Raw genomic sequence first — 23,967 nt, forward strand, 5'->3', positions numbered from 1 at the left:
GTGCCTTTGGTAGGACCTTGTCATTAGCTTGCATTTCATTTACCACCTTCAGTAAAATGATATTTATTGAGCTACCTAGATCAATCGAAACTCGTTTTACATTAGTATCATATACTAGTAAAGATATTACCAGCGCATCATTATGGAGAATCATCAAGTCATCCGTATCTTTGTCATCAAAAGTTACACTGTTACCATCCAAGACTTGGCAAACTCATTTTCCGTGAGTGACAGTAACTTTTGATGTCTTTTTCGTGGTTGTGTATGTTACCCCATTGACTTCATCTCCTCCAGTTAGGATGTTAACTTTACTCTTTGGTGATGGAGGCTTTTTGGGCCTTTGTTTTCATGTATAATTGTCTCCCTTTCTCACTGAACAGATCGGTAAGATAACCTTGCTTTAGCAAATGTTCAACCTCCCCTTACAAAAGCCTTCAATTTGTTGTTCTATGGCCATGGTCATTGTGATACTCGTACAAAAAATCTAGGTTCCTTTTGTTCGAATTTGACTCATCCCCTTCGGCCATTGCACCTTATCTCCTACACCCCCTATAGAACAGCCACCAATTTAGAGGTGCTAACGTTAAAGCTATAATCTTCTATTCTTGCTTGAGTACCGGAATCATTGCTTCCGGCATCTCGCTCCTTTTTTAATCTGGATAAAGAACTCGCCTCTTTTTGCCTTGATCTTGAATCAAATCGTGCATTTTCTTGTTTAGGTCAAGATTCTCTCCGCACGGGTCCTATGTAAGGCTCATACTTATTTTTACCAAATCTTATCTCTAATTCTGAGCGTCTTGAACCTAGTCTTTCATCTACCCTTGGTTGTGCAACCGTATCGTCTTCTGTCCGCAGCTTCGTGATGTATCGATTGTACACATAGTTCCAAGCTATTGCAGGAAACTTCCACAAACTTTCTTTTAACCTCCTCGTGGCTTCTGAACTTTTCTCATTCAAGTTGCTAGTGGATGCCATAGCCTCCCAACTATCAGGTACTCGTAGTAGCATCATTCTCTCTCGTTGGAATCTATCTACAAATTCTCTAAGTAATTTTATACTATGTTAACGCCATTTTGTGAGAGTTTTGCCAAAGTTTTTAACCAAAACTGATTCAATATCCTACTTGGTTAAATCGTTACCTTTCACACCGATGGTAAACACGGTTACATGATCCCGTGGGCAGACGTCCCGTCATATTTGGGAATATCAGACATTTTAAAAATTTTAGTAATCGATAATGGTGCCGCACTTAGCTTCTAGGGTTGTTGTGAATACTTGTCAATATCCACACCTTTGATCACGGGAGTCACGCCAAGTATTTGCTCTATACGCTCATTTTTCTCATTCAGTTGTTGCTGCAAAGTTCGTACTAAACTTTGTAAACTAAAATTATTTGGTGTACCTGACCCTTCATCGCGAGATTTATTGGGTATTTCTTCACTTCCAGAGTTATCGAGTCCCGAACACGAATTTTCCAAGGTTGTTGTATTAACCGGTGGTGGAGTTTGTGCTACATTGGGTAATCCTCTAACAAAAACTTACAGTGCTTCATTCAGATGTTCAACAATCAATTGCTTCAAAGCATCCTGCTCAACTGTTTGGTCACCCCCATATTGTCCATCAGTGAGCGAAGCAGACCTTCCAGGTGAACTTTCACGTGAATGCTGAAAAGTTCTTGTGGGTGTGTAATGTGTTAGAGTTTCGCCTTGTTGATTCAGCTAGTTGTTCTCGTTAGCAATTGACATATTTGGTTGTTAAAAATGAAGTTTGGAAAGTGAACAGATTATAAGATTTTCGATAATGGAACCAATTTGTTTAATCCAAAAATAGATGTCTCGGTCAAAGTCAATATCATGAAGAAATTGGGTTACTGATAATCAAAATTTACTTCAATTTCTTAATAATTCGAAAAGTAAGACAAATAATGAAAATAATTGACAGGAAAGAAAACTCAAAACAGATTAATAATCTCTCCCAAATTGCGGTCCGAATCTTTTGAATAAAGTAAAGAATAATTGCATATATTGATAAAAAATTAGTTACCATTACAAATGAGGACTAGGCCCTTACTTAATTCGTACTTGTTAATGACATTAACTACCTTGATTACTCGTTACCATATATAATTATAATGTAAGCATTTATGACTGAAGTTTTCCCGTAATCACGATTGATGTCGATTTCCCTCCCTTATTTATACCAGATTCGTGCATCTTCCATCCTTATGGTCTTTATCCATTCCGATCTTATTTCTTCTTTTTTAGTTGTTAGGGTCGGTTCTTTTCCTAGAGAAACTCCGTGGGTGTTTCTCCTGTGCCTTCTTGAATTCTTTAATTTGTTTAATTGGAAGTGTCACCTGTCACCTTGATGGTAGTCCACGTGTCATGTCTTTTTCCCACCCATACATCATCCTCTTTTCGGAACTATATAGGGCCTCACATATGGAAGCCACTTTTGTAGTCGCTACAGACAATCACCAAAAGATATGGCAGGTGGAGACAAAGGAATATTAAAAATTTAAGGAAAATATTTGGCATGGATTAGTTTGTTTACTCTCCATGTATACTTGTATTTTGAAGTTTCTAAAGTGTTTATTTTGCTTGTTCTGTCACACACTTAATGAAAAAATAAAAGTATTTTAGACGTACAATAATAGTATGCTTGTCATGTTATTCGTAAAAGGGCCGGCGCAGAAGTTAGCACAGAAAACTTGGATGTTTGTTAGTATAATACGAAAAATTATTCTCTCGAGTACCTATTCTTCCAATATATTTGTAACAAATTGATACTTTATTAAGTTTCTACCAGTTTCAGTTACTCAAGAAGAGCTCTGATCGATTGAGGGGGGGGGGGGGGGTTCGATTTTGGGTATAATTAGCACATTACTGTATCAAAATTTTCAAGTTTTAGGTATGAACTCTTTTTGGGAATAGACTCTATGTTATGCATGCTATTAAACATGAGAGAGTTGTGCAATCGAAAGCATCGTTATTGAGGGAAAAACATAAAAACAGTCGTAACGTGATGGACACCCAACGACATAACCCCCAAGAGCAAATCCATTGTAATCCCTGCCGAACAACATGACAAAGAAAAACACAAGGGGGTGCAAGAGTCGCGTACCATCAAACACATACAAGTGGGGCTCCGCGTGTTGGAAACAAAAGGCAGACTCTATAAAAGAGATACGAAATAAAGCTTTTTTTACTGCTCAATTCACTTCCTTAAAAACAAGAACATCTACTGCCTTTTATAGGCTTACAAATTAACTACTAAGCCTAAAAAATAGCAACTAACAGATAATGGAGAACATGAGGAAAAGTGAAAAACATGGTCCACTACTAAGTGATAATACTGTAAAACTAACAAGAAAGACCAAGTAAAAACACAAGTTCACTACGGCTAGAAAAGAGAGTCATGACCAAATCATGTGCAACTGAACTGTTTTGAAGAATTAGTCAACACTCCCCCTTTCTTCAAAATCACATACGCTCATTTGTAGTCTGAAAAAGTCATGCTTGTTGCGAGGCAACGATTTCATAAGAACATTAGCAATTTGATCATTTGTGCCACAAAATTCCAGTGAGATTACTCCACCAATGACTAGATTGCGAATGAAGTGATAGCGAGTGTCGATGTGCTTCGTTCTACTGTGAAAAGCAGGATTCTTTGCCATAACAATTGTTGCCTTGTTGGCACACGATATTTCAGTTCGACTAATATGCTCCTGTTGAAGATCCTTTAACAATTTTCTTAACCAGATAGCTTGACAACTTGCCGTAGTTGCAGCCAAGTATTCTGCTTCCGAAGATGACAAAGCCACTGTATTTTTTTTTCTTTGAACTCCATGAGATTGCTCCAGAACAAGACTAAAAACATTCCCAGATGCGCTCTTGCGATCATCCAAGCTACCTCGCTTCTTCACATAGAGTGTATGTTCATTCTCACTTTTTTTGAACTGGTTCTCTTGAAAAAATGAGTCAAATTTTCTATACCATGCCCGAGGAGCTTGCTTCAGACCATACAATGCCTTTTCCAATATATATACTTTGTTCTTGCCTTCACTAGAAATGAAGCCTTCAGGTTGGGAAACATATACTTCTTCTTGTAAGTCGTCATTTAGGAAGGAAGACTTAATATCAAATTGGTACACAGGCCAACCAAGTTGAGCAGCCAAAGCTAGAATAGTTCTAACCGTTTCAAAGCGAGTTGCTGGTGAGAACGTCTCTTTAAAGTCGATGCCTTGTTGTTGGATTTTGCAACAAGTCGAGCTTATGCCTTTTGACGCATCCATCAGCATTGCATTTTGTTTTGAAAATCCATTTTAGCCCGATAACATTCTTCCCTTCTGGTAAATCAACTAGCTCCTTGGTCTGATTTTTCTCAATGGACTGAATCTTTTCAATCATTGCATTCTGCCACTCTGGTTGCTCTGCAGCTTCTTCATAACACATTGGATCAGCAGCTCTGACAAGGCAAAACTACAAGCTGAATAAACATCTTTCAGCGATCTGAACTTTGCTGGCGTTTCGCTGGATGATGCTGAAGTTGGAGAATGAGAGCTTGCTGGAGTAGAATTTTTGGTACTTCCATGAGAAGAGAAATCAGTATTGCTGCTACCAGGAGAGGAAGGGTCCAAACTTCCTGATTCAACTATCTCCATATGCTCCACATCTGTGTGAAATGGAATATCGACTGATGAATCTTCCTTTTTGTCATTCAACTCCCAAGTTGCTTCTTCATTAAACACCACACTCTTGTTGATAATCACTTTGCCATTAGTAGGATTGTATCGTCTATATGCTTTGGATTGAGGAATATAACCAATGAAAATGCATTTTTCTGATTTTTCATCAAGTTTAGAGAGTAAATTAATCAAAGCATAAGCTATACAACCAAAGACTTTTAAGTGGCTTACTCGTGGTTTTTGTCCCGTCCATGTTTCATATGGAGTCTGATCCAAAACTGCTTTTGTTGGAGAGATGTTCAAGAGGTACACAACTGCTGTCACTGCCTCTCCCCAAAATTTAACAGGAAGTCCTCTTGCATTAAGTAAGCTTCTGGCCATCTCAACCACCGTACGATTTTTTCGCTCGACGACTCCATTTTATTGTGGTGTGTACGGTGCTGTAAGCTCCCTACGAATTCCATTCTATTCACAAAATAAATTAAAATCATTAGATAAAAATTCACCACCACAATTTGTGCGAAGAATCTTTATGTTGCAGCCTGATTGCTTCTCCACGAGTGCGTTGAAATTTCTGAAATTCTCAAAAGCTTCTGATTTAAATTTCAAAAGGTAAACCCAACTCATATGGCTATAATCATCGTAAATAGCAGAAAATACTGACTCCCACCAAGCGACTCAGTCTTTATTGGTCCACACAAGTCAGCATGTACAAGCTCAAGATAGCATGTAGCCCTCCATGATTGTCCTACAGGAAAGGATTTTCTACTTTATTTCCCAAATATGCAACCTTCACACAAGTCAAGCTCACCAATTTCTGATAACCCAGCAACCATATTCTTCTTAGTCAACAATTTTAACCCATTAATATTTGAATGACCATAGCGAAGATGCCAAAGCTGAGTTTCATTAACACCTTTAGCAACTAAAGCATTTTTCACAACATTTGAAACATTAAGGGGAAACATGTTCTGTGTCACATGAACAACTGCAATAGTCTGACCAAATTTTTTTAGCACGAACAATACATTCTCCATTATCAAACAGAATAGAGTAACTACTAGCCATCAATTGTCCAACACTCAGTAAATTATGAGCCAAATTAGGAACAAATTGCACATTACAGAGAAGTTTTACATTACCATGTATTGTCTTTATTGCTATGGTACCTTTGCCTTCAGCTCGAACTTACTTGCCCTCACCAAGTCGAACTTCACTCTTCTGTGACACATCGAGGTCTCTAAGCAAAGACCTTGTGCCAGACATATGGTTCGAGCATCCACTATCAATGAACCAAACACCATCAGAAGAGTTAGTAATTGGAGAATGAGCCATGAACAACTTACTTTCTTCCTCTACTTTCTCTGAGAAATTGGCATGCTTCTGCTCATTTTTTTTGCTTAGTCCAGCAATAAGCTTCAGTATGACTGTACTTCTTGCAATATCAGCATTGCATGTCACTCTTTTGCTAACCTGTCTCATTAAATTGACCTTTGCCTCTGCCGCGGCCTCAACCTCGACCATGATATCCACCTCTTCCTCTACCTCAGCTAGAAAAATTTGCAATTTTTTTTCTGGAGAAAGATGACTCTTATTTCACCTGGAATGCTTTTTATTCAATTTTCTCATGAGACCTGTTTGACCTATCTTCATGTGCTAACAAAAAACTCATTAATTCATCAAATGAATAATTAGATAAATCCTTGGATTCTTCAATTGCAGCAACCACATGCTCAGATTTATTGGTTAAAGACTTCAACGCCTTTGCTACAATAATTTTATCACTAACAATCTCCCCATAAGATTTCATGAGATTAACAATGGAAGAGACTCTAGACATATAATCTTGCACCGATTCATTATTTTTCATGCTCAAAGTTTCAAAATCACGACGCAAAGTTTGCAATTTTACTTCAATTACCTTCTTATCCCCCATATACTCCTACTGTAAAATTTCCCAAGCTTCATGGGAAGTCTCTGCTGCTGAAATTCGGGAGAAGATATCATCATTAAGGGCTTGTTGAATCAGAAATAATGCCTTCGAATCCTTCTTGCAATTTTCCCGTAGCCGTTGTGCATGGCCTTCATCCGTGTCTGGAATCCATTCTCCACCAAGTCCTATAATTCCGGAGACTTGAAGAGAATCTTCATCTTAACACTCCAAAAAGTGATAATTCACCCCTTTGAAAATTGGAAGATATTGGGAGTTACTGTGAGAGTTGGAATTTGCTGCCATTTTTATCTCTGGTTTGTGTTTAGTAACTTTCTCTCTAACTTAGCTATTTGGTGCACGGGAGAATGAAATCTGAAAATAGAAAAGAAGAAGATTTATGTAGTAACCCACTTCTTTTTCTAATAGCTCTGCAAAAGGTAGAATCTATAAAAGAAATATACGAAATAGCTTTTTTTATTGTTCAAATTCACTTCCTTAAAATATAAGAACACCTGCTGTGTTTTATAGGCTTACAATTTAATTACTAAGCCTAAAAAATAGCAACTAATAGATAATAGAGAACTGTTAAAAATGAAGCTGAAAATAGTAAAATTATTTTAGTGTTTCAGCTTAAGAGTTATTTACTACATTAATTTATTTTGAATTTGAAATAATTTTGAACTATTCTTAGGAATTTGTTATTTTTAGCAAATTTTGCGCTGAATTTTAGGTCTTTTATGTTAGCATCTATCTTATAAATTATAATCCAGATGCGCGAAATAATATAAAATTTTAAGCTTTAGTTCCTTTTACATCTATTCCAATATACTCTTTTTATTTTCATGACATCTTCCCTGTTATTTCTCTTAGTTTCTTTTATCAAGAACCAACAATTGGTATCAAGAGACATCTTCTTAAGGTACCTGAGTAAAAAAAATTCTTGAGTGAGATGGAGACTGAAACGAGTTTTCTCAATTGACTCCTCCAATCTTTGATGGTGAAAATTACCAACTTTGGGCAATGAGAATGAAGACTTACTTGGAGGCTTTACATCTTAGGGAGGTCGTCGAAGAGGATTATGATGTTCTTCCGCTGCCTAGCAATCCCACAATGGCCCAGAGAGTCACAAGGAAAAGAAAACCAAGAAAAACCAAGAAATCAAAGGCGAAGGCAACTTTGTTTGCTGGTGTGTCTGCAACAATTTTCACGAGAGTTATGGCTCTCAAATCAGCAAAAGAAATCTGGGATTATCTGAAGGGAGAATATACAAGAGATGAAAGAATTCGAAGCATGAAGGTGTTGAATTTAATAAGAGAATTCGAGTTGCAAAAAATGAAGGAATCTGAGACTGTCAAAGAATACTCAGATCGGTTGTTTGGCATTGTTACAAAGATAAGATTGCTTGGTACTAAATTTAAAGATTCAAGAATTGTTGAAAAATTCTTATTAAGGTGACTGAAAAATATGAAGTAACCATAACTACCTTAGAAAACACAAAGGATCTATTCAAGATTACCTTGGCAAGATTGTTAAATACATTGCATGCACAAGAGATAAGGAGTCTTATAATGCAAGATGGCATGGTTGAAGGAGCATTGACAGCCAACCATAAAACTTAAAGCAAGGGTAATGATGATAGGCTATAATTACGTATTTTAGTCTCTTATTACACTTAAATTTACTGCACTTTAATTGAGTTTGAGCTTTAATCGCTAGTGTCTTGCACTAATTGTGTGTTTTATGTCTTGTAGAAGTGATTTCGAGCTATATAGATATTATGGAATAAATTCAAATGATTTGGAGCTTTAAAGTCTGAGTAAAAGCCCAAGTAATTAAGCCGGGATCGTATTCGGAGATCAATGGATGATAGAGCAACAAAACGAAGAATCGAGTAGGCATATTGCGCACTGTCTAATAAAATGCACATAACTTTTTTCTCAGAATTCCATTTGGGCTACACAATATAGGGTTGGAAAGATAATTCAAAGGGCTACAACATTCATGTTTTACATTTTTCCAAATTCCAAAAGTAACATGGTGAAGAATGCGATCGCAATCGCGACCGCTGACCTGAGGCGGGTAGAGGCAGTATACCTGCCATATACCGCATTCGTACCGCAGTCGGACCACGGCCGCGGCGTCCAGACCTGAAAAAATTGTCCTTTTTCGCGTATGAGAAGATATAATTGTTTGGGTCCGGCCCTACTTGGTATATATACATGGAAAACGTTATTTTTAAGGGGTTGGACATAATTTAGACCTAGGGAGGCTGAGGTTGGACAGATTTGAGACACAGATTTGACCTAAGGAGGCAGAGACACAATAGGAGCAAGGCGGGGAATTTTTCTACGAGTTTTTCCTTCCTCTTCCTATTTTTCATTGTTGGTTATGACTTTTAGTATTGTAGTTTTACATATTATTATGAATAGCTAATTTGTTATCTAGGGTTTTGATGGAACCTTTTGTAGAATAAATTCTTGTTATGTTTTTATATAATTGAGCCGTAGTATTTTCTCTAGTTGTTCAACTATATTATTCTTGTGGTTGATTGAAGGGCCCTCAATTAGCTGTGCCTATTTAGTATGTATTACTCGGGAGAGAGTGCATATTTAGGTAGTTGTTGAACAACATCACTCCCGACGTATGTGAGGAATCAATAACCAAGAGTTTAAAGGTAGGATTAGGGATAACGAAACCCTGGGTGCGATCTAAGTAAGCTGTAATTATAGCCAGCTAGCGCAACTCGGGAGAGTATGTCTAGTTAATTGTCGTAATTACTCGGGAGAGAATTACAATACGCAGAGCGCTCATGATCGGCGGAGAATACTTAGGTGAAATTATAGAAGACATAGAGGGAAGAATTCCGACAATTGAGGAAATCATAACTCTAGACCTCCTTAATCTTGTCTCTAACCCTTAGTATCTGTAGTTGTTAATTTACTATTTTAATTTGTTAGTTAATTAGTTAAACACAAGAATCTTAATATCTATAAGTCAGGAACTGTTCAAGCTTGTCTTCTTGGTGATAGTGAACAGCTGTAGCTAGGCCTTAGTTCTCTGTGGGATTCGACTTCAGACTTGTAAACTGGATTATATTTGCAACGATCACTTGGTCCTTTTTATAAGGCATAGTTGGACGTGATCAAATTTTGGTGCCGTTGCCGGGGAACTAACAGTCTAGTTGTAGTTGTATATATTGCTAGGGTTCAAGTTTGAACTTTTATTTTGTTTTTTCTTTTTCTTTTTTATTTTTCTTATAACTGTTGATTTGAGAAACAAGACATCTTGGAATTATGGGAATTTAGGTGTAGATAATTCTACTATTGATCTCCATACATATTGTGAAGGAAACCACCCGTGGAAAAATTTTCAAAACGTTCCTGAGAGCGAGTTATGTGCGCCAACTCAATCTTATTTATGAAATGTGTGTGATGTGTGTGGTGGTAAAAATGGCCATTTTTATTGTTGCGCTTATATTTCTTATCTTCCCCCAACCCCTTACTATGATAGTTCTACCATTTCTTGTGAAGTTAATAAGAATAAATAACTTGGGGATGCAGACCTAAAGGAGATCAATGATATGTTAAAGTACCTTCTAAAACAAAATAATGAAAACAATTGGAGATAGAAAGGCAAAAGACAACTATTCGCAAGTTGGAGGCTCAATTGAGTCAAGTGGTTGGAGCTTTTAATGCTCAACAAGCCAATATTGAGGATAGTAGCCAAGAAGAGCATGAATTTGAGGTGTTAACTGGGGAGGTCAGAGTAGAACATCAACAACCTATCCAACTAAAATTTGAGGATGTCAATGTTGAAGAAGTGAGACTAGAGTCAGCCAAAGACATTGAGGATACAAATTTTGTTGACTCTAGTATCATTGATGTTGAGGATGCTGAAAGTCCTGAAGTTCATGTGTGTGAGCGCATTGGTCCTCACTCCAAATATTTTTCTACATTGTGCTTGGATGACAATATGGAAATAGAGTCATCCGAGCCGATTGAGAAGTCAAGGAATGAGGAACAAGGAGCCTACATTCTAGAATTTTTCTTGCCAGAAAGACAGGACTACATACCTCATCTAAAAGCCAAAAAGTGTAGTACAATGATTGCTTGGGCCAATTAGATTTGTTCCACCACCCCCGGAGCATAGCCGAAAACTTGATGCCAAATTGGGGGTTCAATTCATAAGCTCGAGGTGGAGGCAAAAATTAATTCGCGTCGTGCCGCGACGTTAAATCAAGCGCTTATTGGGAGGCAACCCAACTTTATTGCTTTCTTTTATTTATTTATTTATTTTTAACTGTATTACTTTTGGAGATAGAAAGGCAAAAGACAACTATTCGCAAGTTGGAGGCTCAATTGAGTCAAGTGGTTGGAGCTTTTAATGCTCAACAAGCCAATATTGAGGATAGTAGCCAAGAAGAGCATGAATTTGAGGTGTTAACTGGGGAGGTCAGAGTAGAACATCAACAACCTATCCAACTAAAATTTGAGGATGTCAATGTTGAAGAAGTGAGACTAGAGTCAGCCAAAGACATTGAGGATACAAATTTGGTTGACTCTAGTATCATTGATGTTGAGGATGCTGAAAGTCCTGAAGTTCATGTGTGTGAGCGCATTGGTCCTCACTCCAAATATTTTTTTACATTGTTCTTGGATGACAATATGGAAATAGAGTCATCCGAGCCGATTGAGAAGTCAAGGAATGAGGAACAAGGAGCCTGCATTCTAGAATTTTTCTTGCCAGAAAGACAGGACTACATACCTCATCTAAAAGCCAAAAAGTGTAGTACAATGATTGCTTGGGCCAATTAGATTTGTTCCTCCACCCCCGGAGCATAGCCGAAAACTTGATGCCAAATTGGGGGTTCAATTCATAAGCTCGAGGTGGAGGCAAAAAGTAATTCGCGTCGTGCCGCGACGTTAAATCAAGCGCTTATTGGGAGGCAACCCAACTTTATTGCTTTCTTTTATTTATTTATTTATTTTTAACTGTATTACTTTTGGAGATAGGAAGGCAAAAGACAACTATTCGCAAGTTGGAGGCTCAATTAAGTCAAGTGGTTGGAGTTTTTAATGCTCAACAAGCCAATATTGAGGATAGTAGCCAAGAAAAGCATGAATTTGAGATGTTAACTGGGGAGGTCAGAGTAGAACATCAACAACGTATCCAACTACAATTTGAGGATGTCAATGTTGAAGAAGTGAGACTAGAGTCAGCCAAAGACATTGAGGATACAAATTTTGTTGACTCTAGTATCATTGATGTTGAGGATGCTGAAAGTCCTGAAGTTCATGTGTGTGAGCGCATTGGTCCTCACTCCAAATATTTTTCTACATTGTGCTTGGATAACAATATGGAAATAGAGTCATCCGAGCCGATTGAGAAGTCAAGGAATGAGGAACAAGGAGTCTACATTCTAGAATTTTTCTTGCCAGAAAGACAGGACTACATACCTCATCTAAAAGCCAAAAAGTGTAGTACAATGATTGCTTGGGCCAATTAGATTTGTTCCTCCATCCCCGGAGCATATCCGAAAACTTGATGCCAAATTGGGGGTTCAATTCATAAGCTCGAGGTGGATGCAAAAAGTAATTCGCGTCGTGCCGCGATGTTAAATCAAGCGCTTATTGGGAGGCAACCCAGCTTTATTGCTTTCTTTTATTTATTTATTTATTTTTAACTGTATTACTTTTGGAGTGTCAATTTTTTATGTTCTAGGAGCATGGAAAGCAAATGTATTGGAAGAATGCAACAATAAACCAAATGGTTGGAACTAAGTGTGAGGTACCCACACGGAGGACCAAGCTTGGGAGAAGTCTGAGTACCTCATGAGCTATTAGTGCTTCGGCTTTTGGCTTACTAGGGAGTCTCTTTTACCCTTTTATTAATTATGGTGTGCATTGGGGACAATGCATAATTTTAAGTGTGGGGTGAGGAGATTGTCTAGGTGATTTTCTATGTTATTTCAGTTGTGCTAGTTTAATTGAATAATTTTTTTAAAAATAGAAAATATTGGACTTTTCCCGACGATGGATCTATTAGACAATTTTCTTGAGGGATTTAAATCTAAAGAAAAAAATAAAATAAAAAGATTTTCTTTTGTTAGGTAGTGTAGTAATTCTCCCTTGGTTTTCCTTTGTGCCGTAGTTCTTTTCCAAGGGTTTTGTTTGAACCGGGTGTAGTTAGTTTTATTTTTGGAGTAGGAGTCATTGTGTTGTGTTTTGAATTGAAGCAATATCTCTCGACTTTGTTATGCCTTGAGAATAGTGAGTACTTGGGTTGTGACGCTTAGGCTCAATTTTTAACTCTTGTATAAGTACCTTAAATTTGCTTAACTGCTTTGACTAGAGTGTCTTGATGAGTGCAATCTTGAGTGAGTTATGTGTCATGCGTGTGTAAGGATTTGTTATATTCTGTGCATTGCATTTGATGCCTAGAACTTGCCCTGTGTGTTTGCAAAGCGAAATAGTAGTTTTGTTTAACCTTGGAAGTGATATAGGAGTTTCTTTGTTGAGCCAGATATGTATATTTTACCCACCTAATTGTTATGTATCGTAGTTAACCCATTTGAGCCTGTAATCTTGTTTCTTTGGCAATCACATTACAAGCATTACCCATTAGTTTGAATTAATCATCCATTTGAACCTTGTAACCTCTCATGAGCACTTAAATTGTTTACGAACTTTGTAAAAGTTAAAGTGTGGGGTGGTTGGTTTGGCTTTTGAGTGGAACTAATTAAATAAGGAGAAAGGTGCACTATTTTGAAAAAGTAAGAGCCACTTGAATTGAAAAAAAAAACAAAAATAGTTGGATTGTTGTAAAAAAAAAATCCTTGATAAGTGGTGGCTCTTGATGTAAGTGTGCTTAAAGAAGAATGGGGTAATATACGTTGATGTGAAGGTGGAGTTTTGATTTGACATAAGTATTAGGTTTGAATGTTAAAGTATATGTATTAAAGTGCTTAGGGAGGTGTAGTCACTCTTATATCTAAATGTATCCTACCTGTCCCATAGCCTACATTACAACCAAATAAAGTCCTAATTGATCCTAGATTGAATGAGCTCGATTAGTGGAGTAGTACACTACGGGCAAGCTTATGGTGCATCTTTTGTGGCATATGAATGTTATTTCTGAGAGTGAGTGAATTCTTTCTATCTTGAGTTCCTAAGTGTTCTTAAATTTATTGTGTGGAACTACTCTATTTTGTTGTATAAGAGCACTTGATTCATGAAGGAAATGTAATGTCAGTGACCTCTATGTTAGAGTAAGTGGGTGAATTGTAAATAATGCATGGTACTTGTGAGTCAAATCTTGAGGTGAATATGTTATGCTTTTGTGCTTAGTCTATTTTAAATACTCTTGGTGTGATGAGTTAGGAGAATTGTTTAAAAAGGTCGTGTCTATAAAAAAGTGTAGTTTGATTGCTCGAGGACGAGCAATGGTTTAAGTGTGGGGTGTTGATGATAGGCTATAATTACGTATTTTATTCTCTTATTACACTCAAATTTACTGCACTTTAATTGAGTTTGAGCTTTAATCGCTAGTATCTTGCACTAATTTTGTGTTTTATACCTTGTAGGAGTGATTCCGAGCTATATGGATGTTATGGAATGAATTCAAGTGATTTGGAGCTTTGAAGTTTGAGTAAAATCCCAAGTAATTAAGTCGGGATCGTATTCGGGGATCAATAGATGATTGAGCAACAAAACGAAGAATCGAGTAGGCATATTGCGCACTGTCTAGTAAAATACACATAACGTTTTGCTCAGAACTCTATTTGGGTTCCACAATATATGAGCCGTAGTATTTTCTCTATTTGTTCAACTATATTATTCTTGTGATTGGTTGAAGGGCCCTCAATTAGTTGTGCCTATTTAGTATGTATTACTCAGGAGAGAGTGCATATTTAGGTAGTTGTTGAACAACATCACTCCCGACGTATGTGAGGAATCAATAACCAAGGGTTTAAAGGTAGGATTAGGGATAACGAAACCTTGGATGCGATCTAAGTGAGCTGTAATTATAGCCAGCTAGCATAACTCGGGAGAGTATGTCTAGTAAATTGTCGTAATTACTCGGGAGAGAACAACACGCAGAGCGCTCATGATCGATAGAGAATACTTAGGCGAAATTATAGAAGACATAGCGGGAAGGATTCCGACAATTGGGAAAATCATAACTCTAGACCTCCTTAATCTTGTCTCTAACCCTTAGTATCTGTAGTTGTTAATTTACTATTTTAATTTGTTAGTTAATTAGTTAAACACAAGAATCTTAATATCTATAAGTTAGTAACTGTTCAAGCTTGTCTTCTTGGTGATAGTGAACAGCTGTAGCTAGACCTTAGTTCTCTGTGGGATTCGACTCCGAACTTGTAAACCGGATTATATTTGTAATGACCGCTTAGTCCTTTTTATAAGACATAGTTAGGCGTGATCAGGTAATAATGCAAAGAAAAATTTCCCACCTTGTCAGCACTGTGGCAAAAAAGGTCATCCACTATTCAAATGTTGGAAGAGGCTAGATGCAAAGTGCAAAATTTGCAACCAACTTGGTCATGAAGCTTTAATTTGCAAAGGCAAATCTCAAAAGCATAAAGCAGATGCCCAAGTCGCCAATGAAGAGGAAGAAGATCACTTGTTTGTGGCAACTCTTCTTTCAACCAAGAAATTTGATTTTTGGATGACTGATAGTGGTTGTACAAACCACATGACATATGACAGAAATCTTTTCAAAGAATTCAAGTCTATGGAAAATAAGAAAGTCAGAATTGGGAATGGTGATTATATTCTTGTTAAGGGAAAAAGAACTGTTGCAATCCCAACAAAGTCAGGTACTAAAAAAATTTCAAATGTTCTTTATGTTCCTCATATTTATCAAAATTTATTGAGTGTTGGACATGGAAAAAATATTTAAAGTATTCTTTGAAGATAAACATTGTTTCATTTATGATGCAACTGGAATTGAGATTTTAAGGGTTAAAATGGGAGGTAAAAACTTCTTATTTAATCCAACAAAAGATGAAAAATGGAGCCAAAAGAATCTACAAAGTGCAGATAATTCTCCAAATGAGCACATATGTGAAAATGAAGCAAAGAAGAAGTTGTCAATATTTCAGACAAATAAAATTTGGAAGAAACTTGACAAGCCTCAAGGCAAAATGAAATCTGGAAGAAAGTTGACCAGCCTCAAGGCAAGATGCAAATGAAGCCGAAAAAAGAGCCAACTTATTTCATTGAAAATCATAAGATGCAGCAAAATAGAAAAGTGAACTCAATTTAGTGCAAGTCCAAAGATCAGTTGGCAGATTTACGTACAAAGTCGCTTCCGATTAAAGGTTTACAAGGCATAAATTCAGAATTTGCAGCTTCAAAAACAAGGAGGAATGTTAGAAATATGTTTTAGAAGCTGAAAATAGTAAAATTATTTTACTTTTTCAGCTTAAGAGTTGTTTATTGCAGTAATTTATTTTGAATTTGAAATAATTTTGAACTAGTCTCTAGGAGTTTGTTATTTTCAGCAGATTTTGTGCTGATTTTTAGGTCTTTTAAGTTAGCATTTATCTTATAAATTGTAGTCTAAATGCAGTGAAATAATATAAAATTTTAAGCTTCTGCTCCTTTTACATCTATTCCAGTATATTTTTTTTTATTTTCCTGTCATCTTCCCGTGTTATTTCCCTTAGTTTCTTTTATCAAGAACCACCAAGAACATGAGGAAAAGTGAGAAACATGGTCCACTACTAAGTGATCATGCTGTAAAACTAACAAGAAAGACCAAGTAAAAACATAAGTCCACTACTGCTAGAAAAAAGAGTCACGACCAAATGATGATCAACTCAACTGTTTTGAAGAATTAGCCGACACCGCGCGGCCCATAGCATCATGCAACGGAATACACAATCGATAACGCGAGCAAGAAATTATTTATATAAAGGTCCTCAGGCATCAACATAGTTATATAGGTCGCGGACAGGGACATGAAACCTTGTGTATAACCCATTAGGAATAATCAAGAGCCTTTATGAGTACAAAAAGAATACATCAATGTACTCCCGACTATGCAAAAGAATAAGAATTCTAAAATAGGGCACCACGGGAGTGAGGGGACATGTGTGGATGAAATACCCCAACCTCGAGCACGTTTTAAATATCATTGAACAAGTGATGGGTTGAATTCCAAAAATGAGAGTTCAAGTAACATAGGAGCGACATTAGCCAAGGACCAATCAAAACTAACATCAACTGGACTAACCCCATACTATAAATGCATATATCATCACATAATACACCCTTGTCAATTTAACCTTCAAGCCATTACAGCACCAAGACCAACCCATGGGTATAGTTTTTCTGTCAATTCTTCATCTACAAAATGTTGCTACTCTTCACTTAGCACCATACTTGCAGGGCTTTACAGACATATTACTAATATGGGAAATACAGCTCGGGCAAAACTAGATTAGTTCTATTTCCTATGGACATTCTGTTCCAAACTAAGATAAAATGCAGTGTTAGATTTTATATAACAACCAACAGGCCCGGATCTTCTTCGTAATCTATATTGAAGAAGTGGTCGATTTTCTTGACTGCATTGTCCTGGCCGAGGTTATCGTTTCCTCTCGTTATTGGAACTAGGCTCTCCTTGTAATTGAAAACCCAACATTGACCCCAGGTTCGGTCCAGCTGAAATCCAAGCTCTGTAACTTCTCTTGTTGTAGGATCATATAGCACCAGCTGTGAAGTTTCAGTGATTTTGAAAATCATCTTATCATCCTCCCAGATGCCGCGAGGCCAATGAGCATCTATAAGAGGTTGAACAGTAAGAACTTTGGTCCAACTACCCTCTTGTTTCATTACCCACACTTCATATATGGATGTCATAGCCTTACCAGGCTGGTCACAAACTAAGAGAGCAAGCGAGTCACCACGCAACATAAGTGCTCCCCACCGTGCTTTTGGAATATCTAGTGCGTGCATCTCCCCAAACTGTTCACTGGCCATGTCAAATGAGCGTATCCTGCAGATTTTGTCTAGGCCTCCTGAGAGCCAATAATATACCCCGTTGAGATAAGTGGCACCAATGGTTTCATTTAAGTGACAACAGGAAGGGAATTCAGATCTCAGGTTCTTCCATGAGTTGTTGCGTAACGAATAGACACTGACAAAGACTCGAGTGAAAGCGCCTTGTCCAAAGTTATCCCAAAATCTTCGAATACATACAACCTTATAATCTCGAGTCGACGGGTCATATCCCAGTGCAAATTGTTCATCATAATCCTCTGACTGAAGCTCAAAAGACACAGGAGGCAGAGGCCAGAACTCTCTGGTGGAAGGATTCCACAAAGCCAAGCAAACATCGTCGTCATAAAACGGTTTTTGCACCAAGAATAAGCCATCAACCGGGCCAGTAATGGACATGAAATCAGTCCTCTGAAACTGATAGAGAGTTTTTTGTTCAGGGGTCACACCTGGAACTATTTTACCAGGGAGCAAGCAAAAAGCAACGGATTTTGATAAATTTGATATTGTTAAGTTACAAATGAGGAGACGGGCACGATTGTTCTTGTAATGAAAATGTTTTTCTATGAAACTTGGACTTTTGATGAGAGCATACCAATGCTTGGACACACATTTGAAACGCAAGAGTGACTCCACAGGCAACCTCAATAGAATTTCCACTAATAGATCTTCTGGTAAAGGACGGCTACCATCCATACTGGTGGTCGTTTGCTCCCCAATTTATCTTCTAGAAATATAAGCAAATATATGGTATATAAGAAACAAAATGACACAACATACAAACATGTTGAGAGAGAATCACGAAAACAGGCAATAATAAAACATAAAGTGCAATTATAAAAAAAGCAAGAAGCACTATTATCATGTGATCAAATTATAATCAAACTTAGGAAAACTGAAAAGACAAAAACAAGTAGAAAAATGGACACAAAAGAATTCAAAAATGGCTACGATTTGGTAGTATTTCCCTGCTTGGAGAAGAAGAAAGACTAGATCAAGAAAAATGAAACCTCGTAACGGAAAAAAAAGAAAAGAAATAGAAGTGCAAGTTGCAGCTGCAACACCCCACATGAAAAATTAGAAGAAAAACCAAGGGTTTCTCATCTCTCTAATGTAATTCTTGATTTGTCATCTCTCTAATGTAATTCTTGACTATGTTACATGCAAGTCAACTTGAGCTTTTATATCTGTCCCAATATATACCAGCAGTGGCGGATCCAGAATTTTGAGCAAGGGGTAAAAGTGAATAGTAAAAAGTTTCTTCAAAGAGGTTCATCGAAAAAAAATTAATCCAAATGTAACGTCAAACGGGTTCATCAAAAAAAGTTGAATGTAAACTAAAGTATTGTTAAAAATCAAACTAAATATGTTAGATCAAAACTAATACAGTGAATGTTATTTTGAAGTAATCTTTTTTTTTCCCAAAAGAAAAAAATTAAAACACTTGTGTAAAAGGCATTTAAAAGAAGAAAAGGCAAAAATAATCATACTATAAGAAACAAAAAATGAACTGAAGATGATCGCAAAAATAACTTATAAGTAAAAAAAAATCCTAATTAAAAGTATAAAAACAATATACTTGCTCTAGAGAATGTTTGTATTACTGAGAAACATAAATACACACACACCCATAATAAGTATTTCAATTACATAATAAGTATTTTTATTACATAAGTAATTATTTTAATAGTGAAAAGTGTTACGAAGAAGAATTTCAAGTAGTAAAGTCTAGTGTTATCGAAGGCGAAAAACGCAAAAAAGCTCTAAGGTCCATTGAAGCTTTAAGCGCAATGTGCAAATAAAGTGTGGGTTTTAATGAAAAAAGCGCAACTGGAGAAAAAGTAATAATATGTATATGTAGTCCAAGACTAATAATTATAAGCATGAATAACAAATATATGGGCAAAGAAATTTAAAAAAAATTACGAAAAAGTAAAATATCAATTGTTTAATGTCGCCTTTTCAGGATTACACTCATTGGTAGGGAAAAGTATGCCTTAAAGCCTTGATGCGATACTAAAGCGCCCATAAAGCGAGGCGAAGCGCTCAACATGTTTTGAGCTTCGCTTTAGGGCTTAAGCGCGCCTTTGACAACACTGGTAAAGCTTATGGCCATTTTCTATATTGGGAACATCAATTTTTAGTACTAAAACACCTTTAGTTTATTGGTCTTCATACAGGGATAAGAATATTAATCCCGGTACGAATATTGGGGTAATAGGTATTCCATGTTTGGTTGTGAGTATTAGCTAATACCAGTGTAAAACTGTAAATTTTATACCAAAATGGTGGTATTAGCTACACTCAATGTAGGAGGTGGGACAAAAACTCCCATGGGATATCCCATAACTGAACCGAATGACCAAAGCGGTAGAAAGAAAAAGTATTGCAAAGTGGGGGAATCAAACGTGCGACCACAATGAGCTTTTGAACCCCTTGACCAGTGAGCTAAGTTGTTGGGTTGTGTTAGAGGAATTCAAGATATAATACTTCTGAGACAAAAGTTTAACCTTATGTACACATTATCATTTAATGAACCCCTTCCGGCCCTGGCTGCATCCCTAGCCACCAGGGACAATCAGGGGCGGAGGTAGGGTATAATTTAAGGGTTCGGCCGAACCCATTAGCTTTTGCATAGACCCTGTATTTATATTTGAAAATGTATTAAGTTTATATTAATATATAATTGCGAACTCAGTAACTAAAACATGTTATGGGTTTGGTGTCAAATTCATAACCCACAAACTTTAAATCCTAGCTCCGCCTTGGGGACCATCACTAAAAGATATGGCCAAAGTAGATTTCAACCTCTACATCTCAACTTAGCACAAACATCAATTTTGCAGGTAATAACATAATTTAAGAACCATGAAAAGTAAACAAAAAGCTTGGAAATGGAACAAGTGTTTCTTAACACAACTTGCAAATGATTCTAACAATTGAAACTTGAAAGATGCAAAGGAATGACCCTTTGAGGGGGGGGGGGGGGAATCTAATCAAAAAGCAAAGCATTACCATTAATACAGAACCATAAAGATGATAACAAAAAACCATAACAGAAACAAAGAGGCGAAACCCTATATAGACAAATTAAAAGAACAAAAAGAAGTAGTTAGAAAAAATTAGAAATCTAACCTTATGAGCTGATGAATAAGAGTTGGTGACTCTAAGAAGGAAAAGATACAGAAAAAATGCAGAAATTAGATATGAGAAAGAACAGAGGACAGAAGTGAAGAAGAAGCAAAAGCTTGTCACTTTATTTAATGCTTTTTGTCCGTTTTATTATAAAAAAATGTGCAATACTATTATTTAATGCTTTGACCCTCTCTCTCTTATCCACAAAAAAAATCTCTTTTCTTATATTAATTCAATGATACACCAAACAAGATATATAAAAAGCTGTAAGAAATAAAGGGTTGTGAATAATTTGTATGGGTCAATATCTGGTCAAGGTGACCTCGCACTGAAAGAGGCCAATCAAGAATTAATTAGGCCAAGGTCATGTTTAAAAAACAACACTGGCGAGCCGAGCAGTTAAGGACTTAAGGTTGAGGTCGAGCACTTAGATCGATCAAAACGACTAGTTTAGCAATAAGATATTTTAAGTAGGTAAGGGATATGTCCCATATAAGTAGGAAGAAAGAGAGAAAGAAAGAGCTATGTAATATTTTATATGATAAGCTCTCCTTAGAAAGGTTCACTCTCAAAGTAACTAAAAACATTATCTTTATAATAGATTCGATTTGTTGTTTGTCCAGAACTTTCTCACATCTGATCCGAGAAAATTTCATATATTCCTACGTTTGATTGTCTTACATCATTGTTAGAGAGAATCATCTAACTCATTAAATATTTGGGAGAATCATTCTCTTTATTTATATTTATTGTCATTCACTATATTTATTGCTCGTCCTTATCCCCTCATCCATTCATAACAATATCATTAAACACTCCATTGATATTTAATAGCTTTGTATGAGATTTTTATATTATTATTATCATCAATCTTGGACGTAGAATTTATTATATTTAACTAAAATTTACTTATTATCATTTATTTAATTAGTTTAACAAAAAGTTTTAACACCATTTGATCAAACATAATTAAAGAAAATATTTGGCATTGTTTAGTTTACATCTTCCCAAGTATACTTTTATGTTAATTTAATGAAAAGTAGTTTAAAGGCAGGGATAACATCTGCTTACGTTCTATCCTTCCCAGATCCCTTTTATAGGACTATACTGCATTTGTTGTTGTTACAATGAAAAAACAGAAGCATTTCTAATGTGTACCATAGCGTATGCTTGTCATATTTGTAAAAGTGAGGTAGAGTTTGGCACAAAAAGTAGCATATCTTTCCTTACAGTTAGAACTTAGATCCGCTTCCTACGAATTTCTTGGGGATATAATAATAATTGTGCTACTTCACCAACGAAATCAGATTTCAAGATTCATTAGCGTTTCTTGAGCGAAGTGATGAAATTTCAACACCAAAATGCAAAGGAAATTTTCTACGGATATCCTCATTGAAACTATAACTTATTTGCATCTAAAGATTTGAGCTTTTTACGAATCAATAATTCTTTATTTTACGTCTCAAACTGCCCTTATCGTAGCCCAAGATTTATTACTTTTTTGGATATAAATTTTGTAACTATTGACACGTGTAAGGCACGTTTTTAGAGACTAATGCAATATAATGTACTTACAGTGAAATATTTTATAATGGTACCGTTTAAATTACTCCTATCAGATTAATAACCCGTTTGATCAAGCTGCAAAAATCAGCTTATTTTGAGAAGTGTATTTTTTTAAAAGTGCTTTTCTCAAAAGTACTTTTGGTAAGAAAATAGTTTGTGTTTGGCTAATTAGTTTGAAAAGCACTTCTGAGCAGCAATTAGTGTTTGGCCAAACTTTAAAAAACTGCTTCTAAGTGTATTTTTCTCAAAAGTGCTTTTCAAAAAAATGCTTTTGGAGAGAAGCTACTTTTTTCTGCTTCTACTTCTTCTCAAAAACATTTTTTTTTCTTCCAAAAGTTTGGCCAAACACCTCAATTTTTGGCCAAAAGTAATTTTGGCAAAAAAAAAGCACTTTTGGCCAAAAAGAAACTTGGCCAAATGGGCAATAAATATAGTAGGTGTTTGACCCAAAAAATATTGGAACTTTTTTGAATAAATCAATTAAAGAAAATGAAGAGGTAAATCTCAGCTAAGTATAATAAACTATAGAATAAAAGATATAAAGGATGAACATGATGGACAATATCTTGATCTTGTGAAAATGAGTGATTGAACGTTCAAAATGCTAACCTTCAATATTGAAAGATATTATAATCAGTGTTCTTCACGAAGAAGCCCCCCTTACAAGGTTTTTTCCTCATTATATATAAGGGACAACCCTCTTCTAAGCCATAAAAGACATATCTTAGGGAATATTCGAAAGTATATTCCTAATGCCCCCTATTAGGCCTACACTTCTGCAAAAGTCATACGCCCTTTGTCTGTTGTCGGTCGTCGTCCTCCATAGGACGTCGTGCTATGAAGACCTCATCTTTTGCCGTATTTGTCAGTAGCTGTGGTCGTCCAAATTTGGACACATACAGTTAGTCCCTCCGCTTGTCGAGGTTGCAAATTGGTGTGTCCTTGATAAGCGGACACCGCCCACTCTTGTGGAGAGATTTGGTTTCACCAAGCGCCATGGATTGGCCAACAATAGGGGGGTTTGCGTGCTCAAGAAGACCTTGGGTGGTGTATCTTATCGGGAAATGACGTCATTTCCACGTGCGCCATCATTATGCGTATTTTCGAGACAGGGGCTGAGGGCTTGTCGCTTCGAATTATGTGCCATTTTGCAGCCTTCCGTTTCGATTCTAGTGCCACCCAATCCTATAAATAGGTGGAGGGTTTGTTTTTTCGAAAACTCTTGGCCATTTCGTCTCTGGTTATTCTTTTTCATCTCTCCCTTGTTTGCTCCAACGATTTCTCTGCTCTCTCTTCTTCCATTCTTCATTCTTAGCTTTTTCTATTATTTCAACATATTTTTGGTTTTCCGCCGTAGAGATGCCTAGAACCCATCAATCTCGTGAGGGAGTTTCTGAAGCCACCACGTTGTCCATGGCGCTCCCCTCTGGCGGTGAGGACATGACGGTGGAGGAGGGGGACAACTTTCCCATCGTGGAGGAATTACTACCGAGACACCATATGCCTCGAAGCGACTTCCTTAAGGATCCTCCTCCTACTCCTACCCCTGTACTTTCTGAAACCGAGCAAGTCCATATCGATGCTCTCCGTATAAAATATAACATTCCCGCTCATGTTGATAT

The 23,967-nt window shown here is 36.6% G+C and overlaps 4 protein-coding genes across 5 annotated transcripts; 1 reads left to right on the plus strand and 3 right to left on the minus strand.

Moving 5' to 3' along the window:
• Positions 1–3,184: 3,184 nt before the first annotated feature.
• Positions 3,185–7,089, minus strand: LOC142170711 (uncharacterized). Its single transcript, XM_075232964.1, has 2 exons — positions 4,919–7,089; positions 3,185–4,842 (listed from the first exon to the last, which is right to left on the minus strand). The coding sequence occupies exons 1-2, from the start codon at positions 4,938–4,940 to the stop codon at positions 4,406–4,408; spliced, it is 459 nt and encodes a 152-aa protein (XP_075089065.1). The 5' UTR covers positions 4,941–7,089; the 3' UTR covers positions 3,185–4,405.
• LOC107802483 (uncharacterized) lies at positions 5,876–6,623 on the minus strand. Its single transcript, XM_016625996.1, has 2 exons — positions 6,356–6,623; positions 5,876–6,237 (listed from the first exon to the last, which is right to left on the minus strand). Exons 1-2 carry the CDS (start codon positions 6,621–6,623, stop codon positions 5,876–5,878), a joined length of 630 nt encoding a protein of 209 aa, XP_016481482.1.
• Positions 7,090–7,646: 557 nt separating the features above from the next.
• Positions 7,647–15,831, plus strand: LOC142170294 (uncharacterized). The gene is made up of 4 exons (XM_075232172.1): positions 7,647–8,025; positions 11,633–11,763; positions 15,099–15,456; positions 15,542–15,831. Exons 1-4 carry the CDS (start codon positions 7,647–7,649, stop codon positions 15,829–15,831), a joined length of 1,158 nt encoding a protein of 385 aa, XP_075088273.1.
• Positions 15,832–16,845: 1,014 nt separating this feature from the next.
• Positions 16,846–20,985, minus strand: LOC107771866 (F-box only protein 8). 2 transcript variants are annotated; one of them, XM_016591325.2, is made up of 2 exons: positions 20,780–20,985; positions 16,846–18,368 (listed from the first exon to the last, which is right to left on the minus strand). In XM_016591325.2, exon 2 carries the CDS (start codon positions 18,338–18,340, stop codon positions 17,144–17,146), a length of 1,197 nt encoding a protein of 398 aa, XP_016446811.1. In that variant the 5' UTR covers positions 18,341–18,368; positions 20,780–20,985; the 3' UTR covers positions 16,846–17,143. The 2 variants fall into 2 exon arrangements, with proteins under 2 accessions (XP_016446811.1, XP_016446810.1); XM_016591324.2 differs by having other exon boundaries at positions 16,846–18,371; positions 20,780–20,984.
• Positions 20,986–23,967: the final 2,982 nt, after the last annotated feature.

This window comes from Nicotiana tabacum, chromosome 16, assembly GCF_000715075.1.
Source record: "Nicotiana tabacum cultivar K326 chromosome 16, ASM71507v2, whole genome shotgun sequence".
Lineage (NCBI taxonomy): Eukaryota > Viridiplantae > Streptophyta > Magnoliopsida > Solanales > Solanaceae > Nicotiana > Nicotiana tabacum.

Coding starts and splice junctions, on each gene's coding strand:
- LOC107802483 (XM_016625996.1), bottom strand. CDS start 6,623: ATGGGGGATAAGAAGGTAATTGAAGTAAAATTGCAAACTTTGCGTCGT. Junction 6,238..6,355: donor TTCATTTGATGAATTAATGA/GTTTTTTGTTAG, acceptor AAATTTTTCTAG/CTGAGGTAGAGGAAGAGGTG.
- LOC142170294 (XM_075232172.1), top strand. CDS start 7,647: ATGAAGACTTACTTGGAGGCTTTACATCTTAGGGAGGTCGTCGAAGAG. Junction 8,026..11,632: donor TACAAAGATAAGATTGCTTG/GTACTAAATTTA, acceptor TTTTGGAGATAG/GAAGGCAAAAGACAACTATT. Junction 15,457..15,541: donor TGCAATCCCAACAAAGTCAG/GTACTAAAAAAA, acceptor AAATATTTAAAG/TATTCTTTGAAGATAAACAT.
- LOC142170711 (XM_075232964.1), bottom strand. CDS start 4,940: ATGGACGGGACAAAAACCACGA. Junction 4,843..4,918: donor GGACGGGACAAAAACCACGA/GTAAGCCACTTA, acceptor ATGAAAAATCAG/AAAAATGCATTTTCATTGGT.
- LOC107771866 (XM_016591325.2), bottom strand. CDS start 18,340: ATGGATGGTAGCCGTCCTTTACCAGAAGATCTATTAGTGGAAATTCTA.